The 26,379-nt window shown below is 36.1% G+C and overlaps 1 protein-coding gene across 3 annotated transcripts in view; it reads right to left on the bottom strand.

The window, feature by feature from the left end:
• Window positions 1-24,191: 24,191 nt before the first annotated feature.
• Window positions 24,192-26,379, bottom strand: part of XPO1 (exportin 1) — a 42,868-nt gene continuing 40,680 nt past the window's right edge. For all 3 annotated transcript variants that reach the window (XM_059943254.1, XM_059943255.1, XM_059943256.1), the window contains 2 exons: window positions 26,240-26,336; window positions 24,192-25,232 (listed from right to left, as the gene is read on the bottom strand). In XM_059943254.1, the coding sequence (XP_059799237.1) occupies window positions 25,086-25,232; window positions 26,240-26,336 (244 nt within the window). In that variant the 3' untranslated portion in view covers window positions 24,192-25,085. The remainder of the gene's footprint in view (window positions 25,233-26,239; window positions 26,337-26,379) is intronic.

Genomic DNA, 26,379 nt, shown 5'->3' with positions numbered 1-26,379 from the left:
ACTGTCCTCTTATCAGGAAAGCAAAGACTTTCCAGAAATCCTAACTTTACATTTGGTCTCATTACCCCAAACTCTGTCACATGGCCTCCTTTAAACCTCAAAGAAAGCTTGGAAATCCAGTATTTCACTTTACAGCCTCTATGGTGGAAGAAGAAAAAGCTAGCTGGCAGTGAGTATTGAGTTTATTTACAGTATCTGCTGCAAGTGGTAAATGAAGCCATGAGATCGTACAGGGAGAGGGAATACAGTGAAGAGAAAAGGACCAAAGAGAGAGGCTTAACATCTAAAATTTGGGTAGAGGAAGAGAGGATGCCCCCAAAGAGTTTAAAGAATATGGTGGGAGAAGGAGGAGGGGTTTTGGTACCATTTAAGTCAAGGGAATAGAACTCAAAAAGGATGAAAATTACACTCGTTGAGTGCTGAGAAGTCAGCTAAAATAAGATCTATCCAATATTCATTAGATTTAGTGCATGGAGGTCATGGGAGGAGGAATTCTAGATACTGAAGCCTCATTACAGTAGACAGAAGACCCTTTTTGTTTTGGTTTTGGTTTTTGGGTTTTGTTTTTTGTTTTGTTTTGTTTCATTTGGCCACGCCACGGGGCATGCCGGATCTTAGTTCTCTCCTCGAGCAGGGATAGTACCCGTGCCCTCTGCACTGCAAGCACGGAGTCCCAGCCACTGGACCTCCAGGGAAGTCCCCAACAGAAGACTGTTCATAATAGAAACTTTTAAAATAGAAAACTGTTTTGAGACTTTGGACTCTAAAGAGAAGGTGGGGTAACTAGATGAAGAAGAAGACTGATATATATAAATGCTAATAGAAACATGAAAATAATAGGCAACTTTCCTTGTATATGCTGTGTAACAGACACTGTTTTCAGCACTCCTTTGATTCTCACAACCACCTTGTGTGGAATGTTGTATTGTTCTCCCTATTTCCTAAAAGAAAATAATAAGGCACAGGGAGGTTAAGTAACTTGTCCCAGAGACAGAGGGTGATGATACTAGGACAGAAAAGTCAGAGTGGTTACTATAAGTTTTCTAAGACGGTGAGAGGAGACGGAATCAATATTATTGCACAGAGGGAAAGATTGACATTTGATAATAGGAAAGAAGGAAAGGATGGGTACCCACGTGTGTCCGTTTGATGATCAGGAGTTGAGGGAGTTCTCATGAGATGACTTTTGGGTTTTTCCTGAAATAAAAGGCAAAATCATTTGTTTATTTCTGGAATTTTACACTTAATATTTTTGGACCAGAGTTGAATTCAGGTAACTGAAACTGCAGAAAGTGAAACTGTGGATAAGGGGAGACTACCGTGTATGTTTGCAGGTATCAAATTTTGGTATTGGACTTTGCAGACTATTAAGAATATATGTAAAAATCAGGGACTTCCCTGGTGGCCCAGTGGTTGGGACTCCGCCTGTCACTGCAGGGGACACGGGTTCGGGCCCTGGTCCAGGAGGATCCCACATGCCACGGAGCAGCTGGGCCCGTGTGCCGCAACTACTGAGCCTGCGCTCTGGAGCCCGCGAGCCACAAGTACTGAGCCCGCAGACCACGGCTGCTGAAGCCCACGTGCCTGGAGCCCGTGCCCCGCAACGGGAGGGGCCACTGCAGTGAGGAGCCCGTGCACTGGAAGGGGGAGTAACCCCCGCTTGAACCAACTAGAGAAAGCCCGCGTGCAGCAACCAAGAAAGACCCAAAGCAGCCAAAAATAAATAAATAAATAAATAAATAAATAAATAAATAAATTTATTAAAAAAAAAAAGAATATATGTAAAAATCAGAGTTTTCATGGTCAAACTCTCCCTGTGTATTGAGTGAAACAGAAGTATATATTGCTAAATTCTGATTGACCCAGTAACTAGCAGATAATTTTACTTTTTGTTAATGGGAGTAGGAAATAAAGCATTTAATAAGATGGAATAAGACAAGAATTGACTATAATTTGAACAAAGATGTTACATGATTTGACAAATAAGTTGTAATTGCCTTCTTGACTTTATACTTTACCTGAAAGAAATTCTATAAAATATTTTAACCTTGATTTTATTTATTGTATCCAATAATCCCCCCCAAATTAAAAAGAAACACCATCACCAGTAAATATACTGCTTCTGCTATTCAAATGTGATTTTCCTTCCAGCAAATGGTATGTCTTAGAAATAAGTAATTGAATAGCTGAAAAAAAATTATTTACCTTTAAATATGGGATGGGGAGAAGCCATTTTTGTGTTTGAGGATTTCTTTGCTTCCAAGGTCACACTGTCTCAAGAGCTATTCATTCTTTGACAGTTGTTGGGAATGAAAGACACAAATCACTCTGACCAGCCCAATCGACATACAGGCAGGCATACCTCAGTTCTATTGTGCCTCACAGAAACTGCCTTTTTTTACGAATTGAAGGTCTGTGGCAACCCTGCATCAAGCAAGTCTATCGGCACCATTTTCCCAATGCCAATTGCTCACTTCATGTCTCTCTCACACTTTGGTAATTCTAGCAATATTCCAGACTTTTTCACTAGTATTATTACATTTGTTATGCTGATCTGTGATCAATGATCTTTGATGTTACTATTTTAATTGTTTTGCGGTGACACAAACTGCACCCATATAAGGTGGCAGACTTGATTGTTGAAATGACAAAGGATTTAGAGTATTGAGAATACTAGAATATTATGTAAACTTAGCTGATAAAACAGCAGCCAGGTTTGAGAGGACTGACTCCAGTTTTGAAAGAAGTTCTACTGTGGGGAAAATGCTGTCATACAGCATTGCATGCTACAGAGAAATCATTCATGAAATGAAAAGTCCATCCACGTGGCAAACTTCACTGGTGTCTTATATTAAGAAATTGCCACAGGCACCCCAACCTGGAGTAACCACCAGCCTGACAGAGCAATCAGCAGCCATCAACATCACGGCAAGACTTTCACCAGAAGAAAGATTACCACTTGCTGAAGGCCCCAACTGATGGTTAGCATTTTGTTTTTAGCAATAAACTATTTTTTAATTAAGGTATGTACATCTTTTTTAGACATAATGCTTTTGCACACTACTATAGCGTAAACATACCTTTTAGATGCACTGGGAAACCAAACAATTCATGTAACTCATTTTATTACAATATCTGGTTTATTGCAGCAGTCTGGGACCGAACCCACAATAACTATGAAGTATGCCTATATTACCTGATAATAGGTCAGAGCTTGACTTTTTAATGAAAAAATATGTATAACAGGGGAAAAAGATCCTATAAAAGCATGTAGTCATTTAACTAATCCTAAAGGAGACTTTCCCAAAACCAGTAATTTGAATTGTCACTTTGTTCCCCATACACCCCTACGTTTTTACATATTGGGGCAATGCCTCATTGTAATGAACATAGAATTGAAAATCTAGAAATTGATGCCTTAAAAGTTTTCCGTCCTGTGGTCTTTGGAAAGTGTTCATATAACTCAGTATGTGTACCCTAGTCTGAAAACCATTGCTCTGAAATCTCTGCATTGTTGCCTAGTTGAGGCATAAAGACTCCAAACATTCACAGTGTTTGATCCTTAACTTATAGTCATGATGTTACAAACCAGAGGAGTTTCATTCCATCTAAAGAATTTTTTGTACAACCACCACTATGTGTCCTTGATCATGTTACTTAATCTCTCCATGCTTCTGTTTAGCTATACAATGAGGATTGATAGTACCTACCTCAGGGTTGTAAGGATTAAATGAATTAATGCAGATGAAATGTGTAGAACAGTGTTTGACTCACACTAAGCACAGAATTAAATGATCTATTATTTGAGAGAGGAAAAAATATTGCAACAAAATTTTTGCTGTCTGGTAAGTTACTCTCAAATTATTTGCAGTAATTCTTGAACTTTGGTTCTTATGAGAAGAGCTCTTAGAGTGCCTTGGTTTTTGTTTGTTTGTTTTGTTTTGTTTTGTTTGGGGGGAAGCATATTCCTTGCCTATTCTATTGGCCTGAGTTGGGGGGCAGAAATCAACTATTTTATTAAGAACTCCAGGTAATTCTGATGCAGATGGTTCTTGTCTGACCCTATCTATTTGAAACACTATAGTCAGGTTTAATCCCATTCATTCATCATACTCCTGCCTATCTTTGAAAGCAGGAAGTCTGGTTTCCATTGTGACGGACTTTTTTTTGGCCCCGAATATCCAGAGCTCTTTTACCTCTTCCTCATGTAATATGGTTTCAGGTCTGTACATGATTCTGATTAAGAAAGTAAGCCTTGTCTAGAGAATAGAAATGTTTTCATAAAATATGGTATCTAGAAATATAGTCTGACAGCACAGAGTAGCATAAAATTATGATCTCTTTTGTTCTAGACCACATAGTCCAATTAATTTAGCGACAATATTTGGTGGCTCTAAACTAGTTAATTAAAATATTTAGGTCTTTTTCACATTTCCTGCTGCCAAATCTCTCCCTATATTTGTGCAATTTTTTTTAACTTACTTGCAATATTTTGCAATTACTTCTTATTATTGTAACCTTTTTTCTCTTTGTAAAATATTACTCATTGTAAAAGCTACAGAAAATATGAAGAAACTAAATATTGACCATTATCTAATACCCAATCAGAGGCACTGTCAACATCTTAATACATTTCCTTTCATTCTTTAAATAGGCATGTAAATCTTTTTTATCAAAACGGGACTAAAATGTTTAAATAAGTATTTTTTTATTAACATGTATAGATACATAATGCTTTTATTGTCCTTAGTATAGCATTTCATTGTATAGATTCACAATAATTTCATTAAACTGGACCTAGCGGACATTTAAATTGTCTCCAAGTTTCTCATCTTAAGCAACACCACAATAAACACCCTAATACATACATCTCTGTGTACTGTTTCTTTTATTTTCTTAGAATAAATTCTTACAAATGGAGTTATTGCGTATGACCATCTTCAAATAGACCCTTTGTGTCCTGGATGTTTGTTTTCTATTTCCTTTATTGGCTTCTTTTCATCTCTGAACACTGGAGTGCCCAGGTCTCGACCTCTTCTCATTTACTTTCTAGGAGATCACACCCAGCCCCATGGGTTTTTTTTCTTCTTATTATTTTTAATTAATTTATTTTTATTTATTTATTTATGGCTGAGTTGAGTCTTCATTGCTGCCCACGGGCTTTCTCTAGTCGTGGTGAGCGGGGGCTACTCTTCGTTGTGGTGTGCGGGCTTCTCATTGCAGTGGCTTCTCTTGTTGCGGATCACCAGCTCTAGGTGTGCGGGCTTCAGTAGTTGTGGCTCGCGGGCTCTAGAGCGCAGGCTCAGTAGTTGCGGCGCACGGGCTTAGTTGCTCCACGACATGTGGGATCTTCCCAGACCAGGGCTCGAACCCATGTCCCCTGCATTGGCAGGCGGATTCTTAACCCCTGCACCACCAGGAAAGTCCCAATAAAGACTCTAAAAATGGTCCACATCAAGAAAAATCTTTTAAAAATTTTAAAAATAAATAAAAAGACTGGGAAAAAAATGGGTTAGCAATGGGTTAACAGTTAACATTTATTGGAGGGACTACAGGTAATATTTTCTTTTTGCTTATCTGGATTTGGCACATTTTCTACAGTGAAAGATATCCTACTATTACAATTTTAAAACAATAAAGTTCTTGTTAGTACACAAGTACACTAATAAAGAACATAGCTCTATCTGGGTTCAAGCTGGAATCCTTGTCTCTCATCACCTCTAATCAAGATGGCTTTCAGAGAGCAAGAGCTGTGGCCTCACTTCCACCACCTGAATCTCACCAAATCTTTTTGGACATTTCCAACCAATAACCAAACATGTAAGGGTGATGGGCATTTTGAGTGTAGATTTTTGCAGTGTTGTCCTTGTAATATGTCAAAGGAAGATAATTTCTAATACTTATTAGAAATTCCTTAAAAAAAATTAAAAAAAGAAAATCCTCTCTACTATATTCCAAAACAAAATTTTACAGCAAATATATTTTATTAAGCTTCTTTGTGTTAATATTGTAAAAATCAGGTACATACTGTAGGAATTCCATACAGCTCCATCTGTATGATTTGAGGCAAGGTATTCAATTTGTGTCAGTTTCCTTATCTGTAAAATGGGAATAATAATAGAATCCATCTCTTTCAGGAGTTGTGAGAATTAAGTGAGATAATACATGTAAAAAACTTAGCATGATAATTAGCATATTATAAGTGCTCAATAAATGGCAGCTATTATGTTAGAAAATATACATATAATGAATGTGTATAAATATAAATCATGGTTATATAGGAGATTTCACTGGATAGCATTTTTTTTTTTTACCACCTGGATAGCATTTTGACATGGGACTTCCTCTGCATTTAGGTCAATGGGATACTGCTAAGATCCCATAGGTGTGTGGAAAGAATGATGCTTCAGATATCATCTAGGTCAGGATTTTTCATACTTTTTAAAAAATTGCAACCCATAGTAAAGTTATATCAAGACCTAGAACCAGGATGACCATATAATTTATTTTCCTAAACCAGGACATTTTTAGACTTAAAGGGAGCACTACTGAAAATTACCCTGGGTTAACAGGCATAAACTAGGACTTTCCTAGACAAACCAGGACATGCGCTTACCCTCCCATACATCACACACACACACACACACACACACACACACACAAACACATGTACAGATTTTCCTCTACTTATGATGGGGTTACATCCCAATAAACCCACTGTAAGTTGAAAATATCATAAGTCAAATATGCACGTAATATACCTAACCTAGTGAACATCATAGCTTAGCTTAGCTCAGCCTACATTAAATGTGCTCAGAACACTTACATTAGCCTACAGTTGGGCGAATTCATCTTAATACAAAGCCTATTTTTTTTTCTTTTGTTCTTTTTTTGGCTGCACCACACAGCTTGTGGGATCTTAGTTCCCCAACCAGGGATTGAACCCGTGCCCTCAGCAGTGAAAGCATGGAGTCCTAACCACTGGACCGCCAGGGAATTCCCCACAAAGCCTATTTTATAATAAAGTGTTGAAAAGCTCATGTAATTTATTGAATGCTGTGCTGAAAGTGAAAAACAGAATGATTGTGTGGGTACAGGATGGTTGTAAGTGTATTGATTGTTTACCCTCGTGCTCATGTGGCTGACTGGGAGCTGTGGTTCGCTGCTGTTGCCCAGAACCATGAAAGAGAATCACAGCATATATCACTAACCCAAGAAAAGATCAAAATTTAAAATTCAGAGTCTGGTTGCTACTGAATGCATATCACTTTCGCACTACCACAAAGTTGAAAAATTGTAAATGGAGCCATCGTAATTTGGGGGTCATCTGTATATAATCTATAAATAATTGAAATAAAAGTTTCATGATATAATATTTATCCTTACTACATGCAATGCAGCTGATATTTCTATTTTATTTTAAAAATTAGTCATTAAAATGACACCAAAAGCGCAAACAACAAAAGAAAACTCAGCAAGTAGGATTGCAAACTTAAAAGCTTCTGCTCAGCAAGAGAAACAATCAACAAAACGAAAAGGCAACCTACAGAATGTGAGAAAATTTTTGGAAACCATATATTGGATAAGGGATTAATATCCAAAACATATAAAGAACTCATTCAACTCAATAACAAAAACTAAACATCCAATTTAAAAAATGGGCAGAGGAACTAAGCAGACATTTTTCCAAAGAAGACATCCAAACGGCCAACAGATAAATGAAGAGATGCTCAACATCACAAATCACCAGGGAAATGCAAATCAAAACCACAATGAGGTAACACCTCACACCTCTTAGAACAGCTATCGCAAGATAAGCGAGCAACTTCCCTGGTGGCACAGTGGTTAAGAAACCGCCTGCCAATGCAGGGGACACGGGTTCAAGCCCTGGTCTGGGAAGATCCCACATGCCATGGAGCAACTAAGCCCATGCGCCACAACTACTGAGCGTGTGCTCTAGAGCCCGCGAGCCACAACTGCTGAGCCCACGTGCACAATTACTGAAGCCCATGCGCCTAGAGCCTGTGCTCTGCAACAAGAAGAGCCACCGCAATGAGAAGCCCGCGCACCACAATGAAGAGTAGCCCCCGCTCGCCGCAACTAGAGGAAAGCCCGCGCGCAGCAGCAAAGACCCAATGCAACCAAATAAATAAATAAATAAATTTATTTTTTAAAAAAAGAAGATAAGTGATAACAAGTGTTGGTGAGGATGTGGAGAAAAAGGAACTTTTGTACACTATTGGTGGGAACGTAAATTGGTTCAGCCGCTATGGAAAACAGTATGGGATTCCGCAAAAAATTAAAAATAGATCTACCTATGATACTTCTGGGTATATACCCAAAGGAAATGAAAATAAGATGTCAAGGAGATATATGCACTCCCATGTTTATCACAGCATTATTCATATACAAGTATACACACACACACACACATATATACAATGCAATATTATGCAGCCATGACAAAGAAGGAAATCATGCCATTTGCAGCAACATGGACAGACCTTGAGGACATTATGCTAAGTGAGGTAAGTCAATCAGAGAAAGACAGATACCATATGGTACTGCTTATATGTGTAATCTAAAAAAGTCAACCTCATAAAAACAGGGAGTAAAATGGTGGTTACCAGGGCCTGGGAGGTTGAGGAACAGGAGAGATTTGTTTAAGGGTACAAACTTGCAACTAGTAGTAAATAAGTCCTGGAGATCTAATGCACAGTATAGTGAACAAAGACAATGATATTGTATTATAATCATCTTGCTAAGAGACCAGATCTTAATTATTCCAACCACAAAAAAGAAAAGATAATTGTGTGATATGATAAAGGTACTAACTATCACTAGACTGGCAATCACATTACAATATACAAATGTATCAAATCAACATGGTGTACACCTTAAATTTACACTGTTATATGTCATGTAATAAAAAAATAAAAATTAGTCATTTAAAAAAATACTAAATTGATTTAACCTTCTAATGGATTACAAACCAGTGTTTTGAAAAACACTAACAAAACAACACCCTAACTTTTCAGGTAATTAAACTGGCAGTTTCCCTGTTTTTCAAAAAATTTTGTAAAACATTGTGATAGACAATAACACAAATACCCATTTATCAACTATTCTGCTCTATTAAATCCTTTATCCATATTTGCTTTATTTTTCTTAAAGAAATAAAACATCAACCTCCCTATTCCCAGTAGCCCTTTCATACCGCCCCCCAAGTAATCATAACCTTTTATCTAAATTTGGCATTTTTCTACACCTACATGTCTTTATATTATTAATACATAGGATTACATGAACTAAAACATATAACACAATTTGGCATATTTTTCAAACTTTAAGTAGATGGTATACTATTTTGCAAATACAGATTTTCACTCAAGTTATTTTTTAAATTTACCTTAATCCATTCATTATAACTATGCATGGTATCCCAATGTATGACTATATCACAGTTTGTCCATTCTCCTGTTGGACATTTAGTTTAATTCCAGTTTTTGGTGTTAGAAACAATGGTGGAATAAACATTCTTGTATATCTCCTTGGATATGTGTGAAAAAGAATCTCAGAAATGTATACCTAGAATGAGAATTGCTGGATTGAGGATATATACCTCTTTAACTTTTCTAGATATTGCTAAACTGTTCTCCACAGTGGATGTGCTAATTTATACTCTCAGCAGCAGGCATGAGATTTCCTGATTCTTCACATCCTCATTAAACTTGGTCTTATCAGACCTTTTTAATCTTTGTGTGAAATGCTCTCATTGTTTTAAATTGTACTTTCAAGATTACTACTGAGATTGAGCAACAGATCATTCTTAAAAGACCTAATGCTATTACTTTCAGACAGAATTCTCCCTCTGACATCAAAGCATTATTTTAACATTGTATTTGTATTCCTATTCGATGCTTACACATCCCTGTCCTCCTCCACGGGACTGCATTGTGCCTTCCTAACAATGGTAGAAAGAACACATGGAGCCAGGAGGCCTGGATTTGCATCCTAGCTGCTCTGTCACTCCTTAATTCTGTCACCAGGGGCAAGTGAAAACTTGACCTGCCCAGATTCCTTCATCTGGCATCCGACAAGGTTTTTGAGATGATTAAATGTTACAGCAGCTTATTATTAGTCATCATCATATCCCTAACAACTCCTATCTTTGTACATAGTAGGATTGCTAATGTGGGAGAGAAGAGCCACTCTCTGCCTCTAACTGTTCACTTAGCAGACACATCACACCACTCTACGCTTTGGGCCATTCACTCTTCCTGTTTTCTCTGCTTCTTTTGCCCTTCCTGCCTTCTCCACGGAGCTGACTCCTTGGTTCTTTAAGGCTACTCAAAACAGTGTCCCTTGTCTTTCCCAACATGCCCAGTCAATTCTGGGTTAGGTACCCCTCTTTCATACCCTATCACAACTTGTGCACACTCCTTTCGTAGCACTCAGTACTTTAAATTTTTTTTCTGTATCTCTGGTGTTAGGTAGGGCCCTAGATATTTTACTCATCATTGCAACTGCAGTATCTAACAGGACCTAGCACATAAGTAGACTTAGCATTTGTAGAACTGAAAAACATTCACTCGCCAAGCATTTACCTGAACTTTACCTCCAGGGGCTCATAATGTTGCTACGGCGGTCTGGCTACAACCACAAGACCACCAACCCACTTTTGGGTTGTAGAGAATGACAGCAACTTGCAGTCCATTAGAGAAGTTTAGAAGAAACAGGACATTGTGAATTCACTTTCGATGTGTGCACTCTATTAGATATTCAACTGATTAGAAAGATCCTTACCAAACTGAAATAATAGCAAAGAAGCATATGAAAGATGAAAATGCACTATTTGAAAATAATTTATCTTTGCAACCAAGTCAACTGGAAAACACTAAATGAAAGGAAGGTAATCTGTATTCTTTATCGGACTTACCTTCTGTCCTTGAAAATTCTCAAAACATTCCGGCCAACAAAACACTTTTTTAAAAAAAGAGAGAAACAGGAATTCTCATAAATTGCTTGTGAAGGAAAAAAAAGAAAAAAATGTGATATTTATGAAAGTCAGGAATGATATTCAAAATTAATAAATTTAATTAAATCATATTCCTTTTTACTCCTTAAATAAACTAAAACTACATATATTATAGACACTACCAAGTTAGGGCACAATCATGAAATTGTTCTTATAACTACCAAGTCTTTGGTTGATTTTTAGAAATTGTTGGTGTTACCTTTTATTTGATACAACTGTCACTTAGCTAACTAAATGCAGCCCTGCGGTGATTTAACAGAGGGAATTGTCAGACTCTTCCAATGACTTCCCCATTAAACTGAGAGTCAGTAGATGTATTCAAAAAGTTGAGAATTTATATCTCAGCTTCTGCTGAACTACACTAAAAATTACTTTGAAAAGTTTCTGACTTTTATAATACTGAAATTTGTGTATGTTTAATATCTCTACTATCAACTAAATCATATATTTATTGGAAACCCATAGTTAATTACCTAGCTTAATAATATTAATTTTTATTCAGCTTCAATCCACAGAACATCTAATTATAATCTGGCCAAGATTTAGGATTCAATGTTGAAAGAACTTGAAAGTTCATTGTATTTTTTTACTTCACTTTAATGATCAAACAATAAACTCATATTCATATAATTTCTTTGATAATTTAATTATTCTTTTAGAATCGAATCTTCATTTTGTCTTTTGCTTTTTAAAAATTTCATTTATTTATTTTTTGGCTGCATTGGGTTTTTGTTGCTGCACACAGGCTTTCTCTAGTTGTGGCGAGCTACACTTTGTTGGGGTGCATGTGCTTCTCATTGTGGTGGCTTCTCTTGTTGCGGAGCACGGGCTCTCGGCACATGGGCTTCAATAGTTGTGGCATGCGGGCTCAGCAGTTGTGGCTCGTGGGCTCAAGAGCACAGGCTCAGTAGTTGTGGTGCACAGGCTTAGTTGCTCTGCAGCATGTGGGATCTTCCCAGACCAGGGCTCGAACCCGTGTCCCCTGCACTGGCAGGTGGATTCTTAAACCATTGTGCCACAAGGGAAGTCCCCTACATTTTGTTTCGTTTTATATTTCATATTTCTTCATTTCTATATCTTTCATTTGTCTTTCATAGTTTCCTTACTTTAGTTTTATATATTTAATCATTTTAATCAATTATGAATTAATCTATCATCTTTAATAACTGAAAGTGGCTTCTTGTAAAGCCAAAAAAAAAAAATGACATCTGTTAGAATACTGTTTATTAAAACCGAATCTTTAAAGAAAATTTTACTTTCCAAAGGCTGACTCAAGTTTCATAATTCCTTTTTTTCTTTTTTTGGCTGCACCGCCCGGCTTGTGGGATTTTAGTTCCTGGACTAGGGATTGAACCAGGGCCCTCGGCAGTGAGAACTTGGAGTCCTAACCACTGGACCACCAGGGAATTCCCCATAACTTCTGTTAAATTAAATATATGAGGCTTGATTCAATTTCTAAACTGCTTTTTCAGCTCTTGCATCACAGGCTGCCCATGGAAATCCAAATATTCTTCCAATTATTATTATTTCAATTCCCTACCTTTCAACCATATAATTTGATTTTTTTTGATTTGTGATAGAAAAATCAAACTTACCCAACACTATTTAAAGTGATTTATTTGATTTACATTTTTAAATCACGTTATCCAGAGATAGTTGAATACAGTCAATTTATGCTGAATTCAAATATCCAGAAAATTGCAAATCAAAACTATAATGAGGGGCTTCCCTGGTGGTGCAGTGGTTGAGAATCTGCCTGCTAATGCAGGGGGCATGGGTTCGAGCCCTGGTCTGGGAAGATCCCACATACCGCGGAGCAACTAGGCCTGTGAGCCACAACTACTGAGCCTGCGCGACTGGAGCCTGTGCTCCGCAACAAGAGAGGCCGCGATAGTGAGAGGCCTGCGCACCGCGATGAAGAGTGGCCCCTGCTTGCCACAACTAGAGAAAGCCCTCGCACAGAAACGAAGACCCAACACAGCCATAAATAAAATAAATAAATAAAATTAGAAAAAAGAAAATGCTCCCTATTTCACTTACAAAATTGATTTAAAAAAAAAAAAAAAAGGGTACAAATGAACTTACTTACCAAACTGAAGTAGAGTCATGGATGTAGAAAACAAGCTATGGTTACCAGGGGATAAGGTGGGAGGGATAAATTGGGAGATTGGGATTGACATATACAGACTACTATATATAAAACAGATAACTAATAAGAACCTGCTATATAGCACAGGGAACTCTACTCAATAGTCTATAATGGCCTATATGGGAAAAGAATCTAAAAAAAAAAAAAAAAGAGTGGATATATGTATATGTATAACTGATTCACTTTGCTGTACACCTGAAACATACACAACATTGTAAATCAACTATACTCCAATAAAAATTAAAAAAAAAATAATCTGGAAAATTTTCTAAACTTTTGGCTGAAAGTCCAGATTTTCTTTCTAACCCTCACTCAGTCTGTACAAAATTCAATTTGAATTTTATGTAAGATTTCTTATTGAACCCATTTTTAATATATTAATAATAAATTTGATCTATTATTTCAGATGATTCTATCATCTCCATAAGATCAATAAAAACCACTAACTTATCTTTGGAGCTTTGAAGCTCAATAAGTAAATAATTTAAAATTACTTTTCTCTATTTGTTTTAAGTAAATTATTACAATACTTTTATATAAAACACCTGAAATCTCATCAATAATGATGAAATGTTACCAGTTTGATGTATGTTTTCCTAAAAGTTTTCACATTTCAGTAGATGTATGTTTTGCAAAAAGCAGAACCATTTAATATAGATCATAATAATATATTATATATGTGTGCTGCTTTTTGGAAGTCTTTTAAAATATTTTATATCTGAAACTGTTCAGTTTCAATTATTTTAACTATAGAGTGAAAATCAGTTGATGGTTATGTTATATATGTCTAAATATATTTTACATAATATATATAATATAAATATATACAATTTTTCTTGCTTTTATCAACATCTTGATTTTTAAAAACCTTGGGAGTCGTCATTTCTAATGGTTTATTGTACATACAGACTGCATGCTCAGAAACATGCTATTATATTTTAACTGCTATCATATTTTTAAATTAAGGTATAATTAACATAAAAAAATACACATATTAGGTCATTTTGATGAGTATTGAAAGATGTATAATACCCATATAATCACTTTCTATTATCTCACATTAGTTTTGCTTTTTCATGAATTTTATTAAAATGCAGTTGTACATATATATTCCTTTGTGTCTGGCTTCTTTCATCTACATAATGCTTTTGAGATGTATCCACTTTGTTGCATGTATAACTAGTATTTTTTCTTTTTTTACTGCTGAATAATAACATGATATTATTTTAATTAAAAAAAATTTCCCCACTGATAATTGCAATTGTTAAAACTCATCAGCTATAAGAGAATTGTGATTTAGATGGAATATGTGGTTATTAGCACTTTCAACCTTTAATAATACTACATTTAACTATTTTAAATTGTATCTACATTTATGTAACCTGCAATAATAAGCCACCCATATATATTGTTGAAATAATAAAGCTGTTTTTTCATCCTGGAAATATAACTAATTGCTTTATTATTGTGCCAATTCTTCTACAGTATCAAAAGACATTCTGGACTGTTCTTATTTTATACAATGTTTCAAGTTCAGGCTACAAATCATCACTAGTACTACCTCCCTTTTGTCCTCCAGCAGATTCAGCAGATTCAACTTTATATTTTAAAAGACTGTTAGGAAACTTTTCCAACTTTGCTGTCTTTTAATCCTGGGTGTTTGTTTTTAATATTTTGTTATAAAGTACCCAATGTATAAATATCAAAAACTGCAATAAAAATAAAACTAGAGTAAAAACTTTATTTAGGAGTAGTAGCAACTACATAAAGGATAAGGATAAACAGAGATCCTTCTAAAGGGCAGGTTTCCTGTTGTGAAATGAACTGAACTGGTAGAAATGCTGCAAATGTTTCTCAGATGTCACTATGTCAGGAGACCCATTTATCAATGATCATCATGGTATCTTAGAATGACTAGCTTGAACTAATGCATTTTAGTAGAATTTAAATAATTTTTTCACATAGCAGCAACTAAGGCCATATTTCAGCCCAGATCTAAATCCATTAAAGTTACAAACACACAAACCCATTGGTCCAGCTATTTTGCTGCTAGAAATTTATCATTTGTATATACTCACACATGTATAAGTTTCTCCAGAGTATTACCAAGAAATTAGCACTTACTTCTGGATCGAACATTGTTCTAAATGCTTTATATATATTAACTCATTTAATCCTCATAAACTAATGTGGTTGGTATGATTCCCATTTTACAGATGGGTACTTTCCCATTTTATAGATAAGGAAATTGAGGTTCGGAGAAGTCACACAGCTAGTAAGTGCTGGAGCTGGAATTCAAACCCAGGCAGTACAGCTCCAGACTCCTTTAATCTCTACATGATATTGTACTATGTTCATCATAGTACTATATGGTTAAATTAATTATGGTATATTCATCTAATGGAATATAATACAGCCATAATAAAGAGGAAGCTCTTTACATACTGATATGGGACAACAGGCAAGATATGTGACTCACTAGGTGAGAAAGCCCAGTGTGCAATAAGCTATTGTTTGTGTAAAAACTATATCTAATTAGAGACCTGAAATTATATACAAAATTTGTAGTATATATGCATTTGTCTGAAATTTCATTACATCTCCCCCCAAAATGGTTAAGCCTCTCCAGGCTAAGAAAGAACATTTAGGCTTAATATAAATTGTATATACACTATGATTATATCTATGTATAAAAACATGAACAAGAAAAGACTGAAATAAATGCAGTAAAATAACAGCATCTTACACGAAAACACTAAAATTCCAGATGGGCCAACGATTTAAATGATTACAAACGTAGAATCTAAAAAGCAAAACAAGCAAGCATAAAACAGAAACAGACTCATAGATACAGAGAACTCTGGGTGGTTGCCAGAGAGGAGGGGTTAGGGGTGGGATGAAATAGGTGAAGGGGATTAAGAGGTACAATCCTCCTGTTACAAAATAAATAAGCTACTAGGATGTAATATATAGCATAAGGAGTATAGTCAATAATATTGTAATAACTTTGTATGGGGACAGATGGTTACTAGACTTATGATGGTAATCATTTCATAATGTATGCTAATGTCAAATCACTATTTTGTGTAAATTGTCTTTTTACTCTATTCTGGGGAGATTTCCTCAACTTATCCTTCAACTCAAAGAATAGCAGAAATAAACAACCTAACTTGCAAAAGTTCCTTTTTGTTCTCTAAATTTACCTTTAATATATTATTCTCTTCTTATTTCTTGGTTGCTATAATGTATCTTAACTTCTCTGAGGTTACTGGTGATAGTTTGTTTACTTTTCTTGCCTGTGCATGGTCTCTGTTTTCTTCGAGGTTTTTTTTTTTTTTTCTGTTCGTTTTCTGTTTTATCTTTCATATTGAGGCTGCCTTCAGATGCCTGATAATCCTTAGTTGTCCATTCATACTTAAAGTGCGAGAATAAAAAAATTAACTGGAAGGCTATGCCCATGAGCGGGGCTCATCTACTATGACCTTCATTGTAGACAGGTCCAACTGGAACTTCTGCCAGTATCTTTGGTTCCTTCCTTCGTAGCTGGACAGATTCCCAGAGGAGGTCCTTGCAGTCTCCTGCCAGAAGCCTGAGGGTCTAGCTACTAGTTTTCCTGGGAACCAAGAAGGGAAAGAAGGCTCAAGGAATCACAGCATCTAGGATGCACAGGTTCATTTAATTTTTCTGTTTTCAGAATAGTAACCCCATCCTCAAAGTAACTGTGGGACTAAAGGAAAACAAGTAAGTACAAAATGGTGCAAATAGGGGTGGATCTAGGTTCTGTGTTATCCAAAAGCTTACACAATTAGGGGGTACTGCTTCAAGAAAAATACAAAACTGCAAATATAAAATTATGTACAAAAGTGAATACTCAGAGTGAGAACAGAAATCATAATAATCACAAATTTCAAAAACTGACAAATACTGCAAATGTCACACATAGCTAAGGGCTTTGGAAGGAGCTCCTGCAAAACAGGGGCCCTGAAGTCTAAACTTCATGAACTTCATGTTAAATTATCCTCTAAGTGCGAGGCAAACTTGAAAAGGTAACAGGTATGGCCTGAATCATGCTGGATGTTGAAGACCAGAAGTCTTCACATTGGACTACTTGCTTCTTTTATGTACACAAATGTTTCTCACGGGGTACTCTTTAAGTACCTTTAAGGGAATCAACTTCAGTACGAACTTTGTTAACAGTGATTTGCCCCAAAATGTTTCAGCCATTTGCCAGTTTAACTCTTCACTTCCCTTTCAAATATCCTATCTCCCACTTTACAAAAAAAAGTCATACCTCTCATTCATTTATTGCCTCACAATGTGAAAATTCCAAGGGACAATTCCAGAAGGCATAGCTCCTAAGTTCCTTGTGGGCAAAGCAAAGAGCATTTTGGAAGAGGGGGTCTATAGCTTTATGATGCTGGTAACAAGCTCTTGGTAAGATTTTTTGTCCTGTCATTTCTGTCTTTGTCTGTCTCTCTCTTCCCCTTCTTAGAATTCAAAAGTGAGAAGCAAGAAAGTTGTCAGAGGAATACATGTTTTTTTGAAATTTGAATGCATGATTATTGGAATTTTTTTAAAAAGTCTTTTTCTAAGAATCAGTGAGGAGAAATAGTATTTTTCAAACTTATAGCTTTCAGCTTCTATTTTAGAAGTTTCATGAAAAACAATATGCTTTCACAGAACCACAGCTGGACTATGCTGTGTTTGAATACATACTTTTCAAGATTATTCTGAAACTCTTATCTCCAAAATTCCATAGATATTCTGAAACGAGTCACCTTAATGGAGTAGATGACCAGCAATCCAGGCACATTCTCAAATTTATTTTGCAAAGGCAGCCTGAGAAATTTATAGCATAGTTCAGACTTGCCAAAATCTATGAATCTTTCCTGAGGTTGTGTCTTTATATCTATTAAGTAACTCTGTAGCTATTCAAAGATGATGATTCCATTGAATCCAGGAAAATTCATTAATATTAATCATCTATATATTTTGTGATGACTGAATTCAGAAAAATTCTGGAAGCTCTTTTAACTAACTAATATAAGCTTCACACAGCTGCTTCATGGAGACAAAATGACAAAACAAAACGGCATCAGAAGTCACCCTGAAGAACTAAGGTCGAAGCAAACACAACAACAAATTAGTGCATTAGTTTACAACTTGGGTGAATATTAACAGGTACAATTTATGAATTAACACTATTTCCTACCCTAGATATGTGTTATAACTTCATACAGTTATATAAACAAAATTTATTTTAAATTAATACAAGCTTTGGAGTTAGAGCTTGAATTGCTGAGAGGTAAAAAATGAACGCTGTTGTTTTTTTTTTTTTATAATTGTTTCTAAAAGAGTCCTCTCTTCTTTACCTTGGCGGTCAGAAAGCAGAGATTTTAAATTAAGAGACAAGCAGAGGGGCTTCTCTGGTGGCGCAGTGGTTGAGAATCTGCCTGCCAATGCAGGGAACACGGGTTCGAGCCCTGGTCTGGGAGGATCCCACATGCCGCGGAGCAACTAGGCCCGTGAGCCACAACTACTGAGCCTGCGCGTCTGGAGCCTGTGCTCCGCAATAAGAGAGGCTGCGATAATGAGAGGCCCCCGCACCGCGATGAAGAGTGGCCCCCACTTGCCGCAACTAGAGAAAGCCCTCGCACAGAAACGAAGACCCAACACAGCCAGAAATAAATAAATAAATAAAAATTTAAAATAGACATACATTAAAAAAAAAAAGTGGGAATTAAAAAAAAAAAGAGACAAGCAGAGCCTAGTCCAGCACAAGAAATTTAACTAGTCAGCTAAGACTCTGTGGAGCACAAAATGCATAAATATTATGGGGAAGTGTAATTTATTGCACATCACCTCATGGAACAAAGATTACTGACCAAAAAGGAGAGCAATCTAGCTTACTAAAATCTATCAGAATGATTTTTTAAAAAAATTATTTATTTGGCTGTGCCAGGTCAGCACACGGATCTTCATTGCTGCGTGAGGGATCTTCGTTGCAGCACGCAGAATCTTAGTTGCGGCATGTGGGATCTAGTTCCCTGACCAGAGATTGAACCCGGGCCCCCTGCATTGGGAGTGTGGAGTCTTAGCCACTGGACCACCAGGGAAGTCCCATATCAGGAAGATTTTTTTGTGTGTGGCTATGCATGGATGAATCTAAGCAATTGTTATGTGGTCTTTTCTATTTTTAACGCTGTAGCCTCCTGACAGCTCACTTGTGAATTAGCTGCAATCACCTTCAGAAGCAGAAAATTTTCTTCCCATAGACTAACATAGACTAACTGGTTAATTATTTCTGCCAGTTAACACACTATTTGTAATGCTTAAGGGAACCTAAAGGGCAGGTTCATCAACTTCAAAGCTCAGGACATTGCTTCTACCTTTTTATTTACTTATTTTTATTTTATTTATTTTTGGCTGTGTTGGGTCTTCGCTGCACGCAGCCTTTCTCTAGTTGTGGTGCGCGGGCTTCTCTTTGCGGTGGCTTCTCTTACCAAGGAGCACTGGCTCTAGGTGCATGGGCTTCAGTAGTTGTGGCTCGCGGGCTTAGTTGCTCTGCGGCATGTGGGATATTCCCGGACCAGGGATCCAACCCGTGTCCCCTGCAGTGGCAGGCGGATTCTTAACCATTGCGCCACCAGAGAAGTCTCGGTTCTACCTTTTTAAATGTCTGTGAAGATCCAGATTTGAGGTGGACTCAGGAATAAAAGGATTTCTTGTGGACAATTACCAATAGTCTGAACAAGGTGTAAAGTACATCACTACTTTCTGTGCCTAAGAGTTGGATGAATCATAAAAAAGGTAAAATAAACTTAAGAATGGTTTGCTCTTACCTGATGGGGCATGTTGAATAAGCCTGATCTCATTTTGAATGGCTGATCTCAGGACTTTGAGATCAAAGTGTGGGAGGCCTGGAGTTTCTTTTCCTGTTACAGTTGTAAGAAAAGGACATTCTGGGTTAGGAACTTCAGTTAGGGTATCAAGTACAGAGAATTAACGTTCAGGCTGGATCTCTTACGCATGTCTTGCTGGAGCACAAAAAAGTGTATCCCAGCTTGCATGAAGCTCTGGTCTTATCCTAACAGACTAAGAGAAGAAGAGATGTAAAAAATTAAATGCAAGTTAATCTATAATAGGCTCCAAAGAAATACACGGTGAGCGGATAAAGGAAGATTTCTGAAAATGGAGAAGGTACTTCCATGTCAGGAAAGAAAAGGTCTAGTTTAGTCAGCAAACTTTGGGGAAAAGACGTAATTTCCTCAGGTGTCTTGACAGAGGTGAGAGCAGTGATAGCTCACTTAGGAGTAGATCAAGAAAAGGACTCTGTAAGTTTAGATACCCATTTGTCCAAAAGACCTTTTTCACAATGGAAACAACAGGTTTCCCACACATAAACTTTCCCAGCTCTTAGACATGGCCTTTCCTCCTCAACTTCTGTATCACTTCCTCTCTTTTAGGTTTTAAAGTCTTCCTCTTGTAATGTCAGGATGTTAGTTTCAGTAGTTTCTTTTTATCTTGAAAATTGATACCACACAGCAATTAGTAACAAAGACAAGGAGTAAATGGTTTTGTCTGCCACCCTGTACAGATGGGTATTTTTTTGAATTGTGTACAGTGAATGACAAAGACAGCTGCCACTGTAAGAAGAGCAATTACTTTGGCATTTTCAGTACCTCGATGCTTAGAGATTTTACTTTCCCCAGAGTCAACTGCCTTTTGTCCTTTACTTTCACTTAAATTTTGCTGAACTTGTGGTTAAGACTGCTATTTTCAATTCACTCTCCCCCTTCCTCATTAATAGAATGCCAATTCTATTCAGAGTAGCAACACATCCAGCTTTAAGACTGTATTTCTCAGCTTCTCTTATGGGGTGGGGCTATGGAGATGTATTCAAAAGTGTTCTGCAACTTGTTCTGAGTCTTAAAAGGGGAAGCTTTTATCTTCCCTGCTGCCTAGAATGCAGGTATAATAGCTGAAATTCCCACAGCCATATTTGACCTTGGGGTATAATCCAAGTGCTGGGGATAGAAAAAAATTCCTAAATCGCCAGAACCTTATATCATAAAGCAGCACTTCCCAAGTTCTGTATTGGTTCTCTGGATGTCACTGATATAAGCACAACAAAATAAACTATAATAAGTCACTGTTACTACCTTTCTTGTTACATGAGCAAAAAAAACCTTAAAATGTTCATTTATAAAAATATTCTTAAATACATAACCACTTTGCAAGCTAGTAAGACTTTACTCCCTAGGGCATCTAGAATAAAATTGTAAATAAAATTGTTAAGTGGACTCTAAAGGCAAGGGGGTAGGGTACGGAGGAGGGCTTTTGTCAATCGGGACAACAGACAATATAGAATATAAACTATGCTTAGATAAACATGAAAAAAGAGAAGATATTTAAAAAAACAGGTTCGCATAGTAACCAAATATTTTTCAAGTAAACAACGATCATTGAAATTAAAAACTACAAATATAAAAAGCATGAACCTGAATTGGATACCTATTTGGAAAAACATAAGCTATGAAAGACAATTCTTAGGAACTGCTGGGGAAATCTAAACATGGACTACATATATTATGGAATTACAGTTAATTTTTTAAGTTTACCCAGAATGTATCAGAGATGAAAAGCACAAAAAGCAGTAAGAAACTCTACAACAGTACTTATGTTAACTTTACAACAGTACTTAAGTACCAAAGTACTACTTATTAATATACTTTTATGTAACTTAATAATCCATTTTGTTCTTGAGCTTCTCATCACAACACCAGAATTGGTTGACTACGTGACTTAGAACTTCTTGAACCTCTTTTCCATAGACCTAAGTCTTCACACGTTACAGACTGAATTCTGCTGGAAACCTTCTGGGAGGAAAATCCAATACATACACCAGCAAATCAGACCAATTAATTTCTCAGTCTTCTAACACTGTATTTTTTTCCAACTCCATCCTTGCATCTGTTGGCATCAAATCATGAAACTTCTGCACCCGAGTCAGTCTTTCATAGATTTGACTCAATGTGGAGTTGACAGCCTGTGAAGACTGAACTCACACTTGTTTTACTTTCTGCTTTATTTCAATTCTAAGATATCAGTTGCAAGATGTACCATTAATTTTATGTACCATTGAGAACAAGAAAACAATTTCAACTGTGACAATGTGATAGTCCTTACTACAAAATACATGAACTGTTTACAGCAGCCTTTTTGAAATTTCAATGTTTCTTATGAATAAAACTGCACTGCTTGGCATTTGGTGGACAATTCTTTGCATTATAACTTATGGGCAGCTCCCCTGCTTAGGTCCCCCAAAAAACCTGGTTGCCACTTTGCAAGAAAATATGGAAGTGTGACTATCCTTCCAACAATGAGTATTTCCTCCCTTTATTATCTAGTTTATGTCCTGCTGCCTCTGCCATTTTGCATATAAGTTAACATTTTATTTTGTTGCTGAGCAATCCTTTGTAACACACTTTTAAATAGCAATTAAATAAATGCTTACAAACCATTATAACTAAGTTCACACAGGGACAAGCAGGGAAATGTCAGTGGTATTGCCTCGCCACTGTAATTTTCAGGTGCCATTGTTTATAAAATACACCCTGATTTCCAGACATGCTAAAATGTGAAGAAAAAAATGCATCCTACTGTTGGTTGAGATATCCTCACAACTGACTCAGGAATTAGCTTTGTGATCCCATCTTCAAAGTTCAAATGACTTGCCCAAGATTCTAATGGGTGGCTAGACCAGGATTCAGACCCACTTATGAGACAATTCTAGTTCTCTTTCACAATTTGTAACTGAGACATTGTCTTGTTCCAAGAGTTAAACAGCACTAAACCAAACGTCTCGAATGGCCAGTTTATCAGTGTGCTTTGCTGTCAAATACCTTGAGGCTGGCCTGATATGATTAACTTTCAATTAAGCAAAAAATGCCCACCCTAGATTTAATTTGCTATAGCTATCATAGTCTCATTTTGGTCAAAGCTTGGTTTCTTAAACATCCAGAACATATCAAGGTAGGCAATGGGGCTATAGGGTAAGAAAATTACATGTGACCACTGATGGAAATGGTGACAGCTGTTCTAAAACAAACATGAACTTACAGCTGATTTCAAATACAGCAAACGATTTGGACTTGAAGTCTTGACTGATCCAAGAAAACCTCTTTTTAGGCAAATACCAGTGATCAAATCAAGCTTTGAACAAAGTTGAAGTTTTAAACAAAGTCCTTCAATATTCCTCTTTGAACACATTTAAAAATCTTACCATCTGTTCTAAAATACGACTATTTTATGTATGATTACATTCTACTAAAATGATGCTAGTTTTTGCCAAAGACCTATAAAGTTAGGAGTACAGCAATTATACCAAGTTGCTGATTCTCCACGAACGTGAGGCACTTCAAATGCTTAGGTTTTAGTCTAGGTTTATAGAAGGCTAATTTAATCCTCTGGAAACAGCTTTACCCAAGTTGGTTTCCTTTTTCTACTCCCTTTTCATATTTCGTAGGCACTCTACACATTTTTTCCTCTCCGCCCACCTTTCTTAAAGGGACTACTTACAAGGGTTGTTTTACAAGAGTGCAATTAATCAAGAATATGTGCAGTAGCTTTTTGCCCCTTGGTTCTCATTAAGGCTAATTTTAAGCTTTGTTACCCCTAGCTCCTAACCAGAATAAAGAAGATGCTTTTTAACCGCAAATAAAGGTAAAATGTGCACCAAGCTGTCACAGGAAGGACTTGTTTCTTGGGAACAGAAGGTATCTCAGGAGCATGTTCATTTTATACAAGTGCTGCCTTTACTTAATAACCTTAGAAATAATATTTAGTAGTCAACAGGTTTCAAACTTCATTTAAAAATGTTACCTAATACCTAAACACAAATAACTACTTTCATTAATATAGGAATAAGTTTGAGCCAATAAAGGGAAAATAAATGTAAACCAAGTTTATTTTGCTTTTTAAGTAGTGTTCTTAAAGCACTACAGCTTGGTAAACAATGTAAATTAGTATAAGTCATCTCAAAAGCCAGAGTTTTGTTTTGTTTTTTAATGAGTTGTTAAAAAGATGCAGCCTATTCTAACAGGATAAATATTTTTAACCATTTCACTTCGAGTTAATGAAGGCTCACAAATGAGCAACACTCCTCATTGAGGAAAACAAAAAGCTGTTGTCGACAAGCGACAGCACACACACACACAAACAAAAAGAACTGTGTAAAAATAACTAACTGTGTTCCCATATTTTTTGAAGTCGCTTTACAATGGGATGATATGCACATGATCCTGCTGCAAACTTGCCAAACAGACTTGTAATACATGTAGCCTAGACAAACAATTCAGTCCAAGAGGTGCTAATTTCAGACAATGCAGCACTATAATAATCCTTTTAACAACGCAATTTGTCTTACTCATTATCTTTTCTTCTAGACTGAAATACAGGCTAGAAAGAAAATGCTCCCTAATTAAAAATTGGTATTGTTTACAGGAAAAACTGTATAATTTTGCATTAGAATTTACAAGTATATGTTCAAATTGAATTTGCCTCCTCCCCCCATCCCAGCCACAAAATGGGCATGAAGTAAAATTTTAAAAAATGCCTTAATTTCCAACTTCATGCAAACTAAATAAAGATGACCAAACAAAAGCTTAAACAATGGAAGGATATTTCACAGAAAATTTCTTATACAAAAAACACATAAGAAAAAGGGCCACTAGGTGACATTTTAATTTACAAATTGGCATCATTTTGGTCGACAAATATCCAGATGCTGTTTTCATCTGCTAACAAGAGTTGCAGAGGAAAAAAAAAAAAAAAAAAAAAAAGAAACAGAAACAGAAAAAAAAAAAAAAAAACAAAAACCCAGCATGACTTCTGACTTTAATCACACATTTCTTCTGGAATTTCATGTGGATTAAGGATGCCAGGGACAGACATCTGAAGTTTATGTTTCTCTTCCTGAGCCTGTCGAAGGGCTGTTTCTCTTTCTTCCAAAAAGAGATCCGATGTATCTTCACCTGCAAACTCCTGTGGAAACAGATAGTTGAAATGTCAACATACTTTAGTAAACCTCAATTCGGAAAATGACTTGCCTTTGGAAAAAAAAAAGTGTAGATAAGCACCTCCCAGTTTACACAAGCAATATAATTTATCCATCAATTATTGAGTTTAAATTATGGTATATTATTTTTATAATTCTACACAATTGAATTAAAAACCAAAGGTGTTAGTTGGGGGGAAAAAAGATTTCAAAAGAGGGATAGTATAATGCCATATACAAAATATACTCCATAAGCAATGATACCAAGAAAGACTAATGAGCAAGTTTAACTATAATTGTCCTCACAGCTGTGTTTCAGACAATTTTCATCCTTTATACACTCTCTACTTTATGAATTAGTTTGTTTGTTTTTTTACTAATTTTATATTTACAGTAAAAAAACAAACAAAAAACAAAACCCAACAACAAAACCTTTGTATTTTGGAGGGAAAAAACCCTAAATATCTTATGTGACCAATTCTTTAACAGACATAGATAACTCATCAACTACTCATGAGTTTTATGGTACTTTTTGTATTTCTTTAAAGCATGATGATACAAGAAAAATCCCTCTTCCCATAAGTAAATGGAGCATTGTAACAACAGTAAAAATAGGCTGGTTATCTGCTAATTATCATGTTCCCCCCTAAAATGAATTCCTTACTAACAAAATGGAAAATCCCAAAAGGAACTACCAATGTGTTTCTTTCACCCATTCCACTCCTTTAAAAATACCTATGGGATTCAATCACAATGTTGCAATAGATATTCTGAAATGAATTATATTAAAAAGTTCCCCCGAACAATTCAAACCTATCTCCTCTTCCTGGCCTTCACTTTGAAAGTGTTTCTTTCTGTAATCAGTCTCAAAAGAGTAAGACTACACATATTTTAAAACCCACTCATTTTGCATTACAAAAAGTGGTCAATTCTGGATGCAAGAATTCAATCAGTATTTAGTCAATACTTCTGCAACTGCAAATAAAATACATACCTTTATCTGTACCAGGAAATCCCTAAGATGCTCCTTGAATGCAGGAATATCCTGATTTAAGCTGAAAAGTCCTGTCACAAAGAGCTTTACTTGAGCACTGCAAGTCAAAACACAATGATTAATTAATTGCTTTAAAAAAA

This window comes from Balaenoptera ricei, chromosome 13 (assembly GCF_028023285.1).
Source record: "Balaenoptera ricei isolate mBalRic1 chromosome 13, mBalRic1.hap2, whole genome shotgun sequence".
Classification (NCBI taxonomy): Eukaryota; Metazoa; Chordata; class Mammalia; order Artiodactyla; family Balaenopteridae; genus Balaenoptera; species Balaenoptera ricei.
The sequence above is the reverse complement of the archived record's forward strand: the minus strand, read 5'-3'. Positions and strand labels throughout refer to the sequence as shown.